At 42.6% G+C, this 5,436-nt stretch overlaps 1 protein-coding gene across 1 annotated transcript; it reads right to left on the bottom strand.

Moving 5' to 3' along the window:
- Positions 1 to 3,059: 3,059 nt before the first annotated feature.
- On the bottom strand, positions 3,060 to 4,869 carry LOC138944979 (golgin subfamily A member 6-like protein 2). Its single transcript, XM_070316101.1, has 3 exons — positions 4,040 to 4,869; positions 3,258 to 3,809; positions 3,060 to 3,186 (listed from the first exon to the last, which is right to left on the bottom strand). The coding sequence occupies exons 1-3, from the start codon at positions 4,867 to 4,869 to the stop codon at positions 3,060 to 3,062; spliced, it is 1,509 nt and encodes a 502-aa protein (XP_070172202.1).
- Positions 4,870 to 5,436: the final 567 nt, after the last annotated feature.

The following is a 5,436-nucleotide window of genomic DNA, read 5'->3' as shown; positions in this document are numbered from 1 at the left end:
TGACTTATATTTTATGGCCATTATTATTCATATAATATAATATAATAAAAATGGTTGCTTTACTTATTTTCTTGTAAAAATATCATGTCGGTAATAGATATTATGTCTCCAAAAGACACCATATTTGTAAAAGGCGCGTCTAAAAATTTTCATGTCTGTAATAGACATTATGTTTGCAAAAGACATAATAAAGTAAATATGTAAAAAAATATTATGTCTACAAGAGACATCAATAAAATGTGGTACAATAGGGCTCCAGGCGAAGATCCACATAATAAAAAAATCTAACGCGCCATTAGTGGAACCTCATAGGTGGTGTGGAAGTCCATTCACTCTTTGTTCTTATAGAATAGAATAGAATAGAATAGAATATCTTTATTGTTCCCCAAAGGGGTTACAAATATTTACCTCCCTTAGCGTCTCACATACATTTCCTTAGTCTAACTTATACTACTTAAACTACTTAAACTAACTTATGCTATCCTTATTCTATCTTTCCTTCCTGCCTATACACACACACACACGCTAAATTCCTAACTCTTCTTAACCTATTTTGGACCTCCGCTTCCGGTTTTTAGTCCTTTACTTCACCTTCTCTCCTCTTTCCTTCCCTTCTCAATCACTCTCTCTCATTCTTTCACTCCCTCTCTTCCTCCCCTTCCCACCCCTCTGCCTTATCCTCCCTTCTCCTCAATACTTCCTTCATCCATTCTTCCCCCTCCCCCTCCTCTCCTAATATTCTTTCCACCGCCTCTTGCCAGCTTTCCTCTCCCTCTCCTTCTCCTCTCCCGCATCCCTCCCATACATGCTCCCATGTCTCTCTCTCTCTATTACACACCCTACATACTTTTTTCTCTTCACTTTCCCAATACCTACTTTCCCTCATTTCATTACCTAGCCTAAATCTTGCCACCCTTCCCCACCTCCTCTCCGACCAACCCTTTTTTAAATACTTTGGTATTCCCTCACTCTTTATTCTCTTGTACCATCTATTAAACCTCGACTCCTCTATTCTTTCTTTTCTCTCCTCCCTCTGTAACTCCTTGTCTTTCCTTTCCACTTCCTCATACTCTATCATCCCTCCCTCTCCCTCTCTATTCCATGCCAAATTCTCTAGCCCTTTTTCACTGAAATATCTCTCTCTTTCCTTCTCCCATTCCGACACTCCTCTCTCCTTTTCTGTTCTTTTCTTGATTTCTTCCAGACACTCCTTCGCTAAACCCCCTCCTTTCCCTTCTTCTAGTCTTTTTTCGAAATTCCATGCTCTTCTTGCCGCCCTACTTCTAAGTTTATCTCTTTTTAATTCCTCCCTTACCATGTATCCTGGTGTTCTCCTGTCTACTCCTAGTAACCACTTTAAGAATCTTTCTTCTACCTTCTCTACTCTATCCCTCTCCTTCCAGCCCCATACCTCTGCTCCATAACTTAACACCGTCCAAACTAATACATCAAAAAGCCAGATCCTCTTCCCTATATCTTTTCCAAATTTTCTCTTTCCTATACTCCATACTTGCCCCATAATTCCCACCGCCTTCCTTACCCTGTCTTTTACATGCCCTTCCTGTCTACCATTTGCCTGAAACACGTATCCTAAATACTTTATTTCTTTAACCTCCTCTATCTTCTTCCCTTTCCACATCCACTTTACTCTTTTTCTCCTACCCCCTCCCTTTCTAAATACCATGACCTTTGTTTTCAATACGTTCATCTCCAGTCTCTTATTGTCCATATATCTTTCCGTCTTTGCTAACATTGCCCTCATCTCATCTTCCTCTTCCGCTAACAGCACTATATCGTCTGCATATGCCATGGAGAATATCTTCCCCTCTCCCAACTTAACTCCACCCCAAATTCCCCTGGCAATTTCCTCCTCCATATCTGCTATTACTATGTTAAATAACACCGGACTTAATGGGCAACCCTGTCTCACTCCTCTACCCGTCCAGAATTCTTCACTTATTTCCTCTCCTATCCTCACTCTACTCTTTGTCTCCCCTATCACCTCTTCTATCCTTTCTATCAGTCCCTCTCTAACCCCTCTTTCCCTTAAGACTCTTACCAGCACTCCCCTATCTACTGAGTCAAAAGCCGCTTTCAGGTCTATAAACACACTTACTAATTTCTTTTTCTCCCTACTAATCTGTCTTTGCGCCAGATAATTCAATACATATATATTGTCCATCACCCCTCTTCCCTTTCTAAATCCTGCCTGATTCTCTGGTATTATACCTTTCTCTTCTACTTCCTCTCTTAACCTTTCTGCCAGAATCGCTGTGTATATTTTATACAGCGTTGACATAAGCGTCACTCCTGTATAATCCGTAACTTTATCCCCTTCTCCTTTTTTCACAATCGGTGCTATTATCCCTTCCTTCCATCCCTCTGGCCATCCCTCTCCTCTCCATACCTTGTTGCACGTTTCCCATACCCATTTCCTTATATCTTCTCCCCCGTATCTCCATACTTCATTTGGTATATTATCCAACCCCATAGCTTTATTTAGCCTTAAATTACTCATAATCCTATTTATTTCTTCCCACTCTATTTCCCTTTCCATCTCTCTTCTATTCCTTCCCCCTCTTCCTCTCCGAACTCTTTCTTCTACTCCTCCTAATAACCCCATAAAATACTCCTTCCATTCCTTCATCTGTATCCCTTCCTCTACTCCTTTCCTTTTCCTCCTCTCCCTATTAACTATCTCCCATACTTTACTTTCCGTTCTCGCCTCTCCTGCTTCCCTTATTAATCTTTCTCCCTCCTCTTTCTTTTTCCTTTCACACATCTCCTTGTATTCTCTCTTTTCCTCTCTATACCTTCCTCTCTCTTCTTCTCCTCTCCTCCATTTCCTCAACTTCCGCCTTACTTCCTTCTTTTTCTCTATACACTCCTTATCCCACCACCCCCCCTTTCTTTTCTCTTCCTTTCCTTCCCCCTTCTCGCTCTCTTCCAAGGCCTTCTTTATCCTTTCATTCATTTTCTCTATCTCCTCTTCCGTCCCTCCTCCTTCCCCTCCTATATTTATTTCTCCTATTTCCCTCCTAAATTTCTCTCTCCCCTCCTCATTCCAAACCCCTCTCCTGCCTTTCTGCCTCCCTTTCCTTTTCTTCTTCCAACTGTCTTCCCCTTTTATCCAGCAAATCACCGGGTGATGATCCGAGTCTATGTCCTCTCCTATCTCTAATCTTTCTATTTTTTCCCATATCCCTTCATTTCCTAATACATAATCTATTACCGTGTTTCCCCTCCCCCCGGTATACGTGTATTCTCCTTTTTCATCTCCTTTTATATTCCCATTTACTATACTCCATCCAGTTTCCTCTAGCATCTCCACCAATCTCCTCCCTTCCCTATTACTCTTCTTATCTTTGGAGTTCCTATTCTTTCCAATTTCCTCTTCCTCCCCCAAATTTACCCTTCCTCCCATTTCTCCAGTTCTGGCATTAAAGTCACCTCCTATTATTATTCTCCTTCCTTCCTCCTCTCTCTCTTCCATCCACTTCTTTAAACCCTCTATCTTCCTCTCTAAGTCCTCGTTCACATATACTCCCACTATTCTCCATTCCTCTCCTCCTCTTTTCAATGTCCCCCTCATCATCCCTTCCTCCGTCGTTTCAATTTCTCCTATCTCCATTTCCCTTTCCCTTCTTATCCCCATTATCATTCCTCCCATTGCTCTTCCTTTTTTATTCTTTCTACTCGCGTATTGCACCCCCCATTTAAAACCCTTCTGTAACTTGTTTTTTACTCCCCTCCATCCTTTCTCGTCCACCCATGTCTCCATGAGTACTATGACATCCCACTCTCCAATCCTATCCCAAAATCCCTTATCTTTGTTTTTTAAACCTGCTACATTCCAGAAAGCTATCTTCCATATCTCTTTCTCCTTACCGCCCCCCCCACGTCTCTCTGTTTCCCCTCTCCTCTCCTTCCCTCCCCTTATTACTCTCCCACTTGTCCTCCCCTCCCTCTCCCCTGTCTCTATTACTAGTCCCCTCTCAACTACCTTCCCCCTTATTCCCCCTGTCTCTCTCTCCTATACCCTACTCTCTCCCCCTTCAGTTCCCCTCTTTCACTTTTCAATACTTCCTCTTCCTCATTCCATTTCCACCATTTGCCATCTATTTGCAATCCCCCATTACCTATCCGTACCCTCCTTCCTTCTCCTTCCTCTTTCCTGGCTATCTCCCTGAGCCTCCATCTAACCTTTCTTTCCTCCCATGTTAAATCATCTTCTATCCTTTCCTCTCTTCCCCTCAACTTTTTCTTATTCTCCATAACTTGTCTTTTCTGTTCCATGCTCCCTAACGTCACCACCGCCATTCCTCTCTCTCCTTCCGTCGTTATTCCAACTCTTTTCACACTCTCTATTTTTATATTTACTCCTAGTATCTCCAAGATCTTTTCTACTCCTCCTCTTACGTCTCCTTTTTCCACTTCTACTCTCCTAATTACTATATTTCTCTTTCTATCCTCTCGTTCCTTCCGCTCTAATTTTCTTTCTATTACCTTTATTTTTGTTTCTAATTCCCCTTCTCCTACTACCCCTGCTCCCTCCTTGCCCTCCTCGCCTACTCTTCCTTTCCCTTCCTTTATCCATTTTTCTAATTTCTTTTCCAGATTTTCTATCCTTCCTCTCATTTCCCTTCTCTCTTCCTCCCATTCCCTCTCCCTCTCTCTAAATTCCTCCCTTATCTTTCCCAATTCCTTTTTTATCCCTTCTCCTTGTCCCACTAAACTATCTTTGATCTCTCTTAAATCCTCTCTTATCTCTTCTCCTAGCAATTTTACCCCTGTTATTATGTCCTTTCTTAATTCCTCCCTCAATTGCCTCTCCCATCCCTCTCTATCCTCCTCCTTTCTCTCCCCCATTGCTTTTGGTGATCTTACTATGATTTTACTTGATCTAAAAATAGACTCCTCTCCGTTCTTATCCTCTCTCTCTCTCTTCTTCTTCAAAAACTCTGATATATCTCCTACACTTCCTTTTCTCTCTTTCGATTGTTTTATCCCACCTTTCTCCATTCTCCCCTGCTTATCTATCCTTATTTCCCTTTTCCAGCTTCTTGTTTTGTTTCCTTTTCTCTACTTATACTCTCCTTCTCTTCTCTATTTTACTGTCTTTGTTTCCCCTCTATCTACTCTCTTTGCTCCGTGCTCTGCCGCTCCTTAGCGCTACCCCCACTTTCCCCTATCGCGCGCTGTTTCCCTAGCGCTCCGTCGCGTCTATCGCTCTACCTATCCTATACTCCGTGCCCACTCGCCTCTAACCGCCGGCTCGTAAATGCCCTTTTATTCCCTTCCCTTCTCACACCCAGTTCTCCCTTCACTCCCTCACTCGCTCTTTCATCTCCACTCGCTCTCACTCAACCCTTCTCTCTCGTCGCCCCTCTAATTCTCCTCTCAACCACCGTCAAACAGCACCTTCCACATACACAC

The sequence above is a fragment of the Polyergus mexicanus genome, unplaced genomic scaffold (genome assembly GCF_030449975.1).
Source record: "Polyergus mexicanus isolate NDT 795.1 unplaced genomic scaffold, iyPolMexi1.0 SCAF_3, whole genome shotgun sequence".
NCBI lineage: Eukaryota > Metazoa > Arthropoda > Insecta > Hymenoptera > Formicidae > Polyergus > Polyergus mexicanus.
This window is presented reverse-complemented; position numbering and strand designations above follow the sequence as displayed.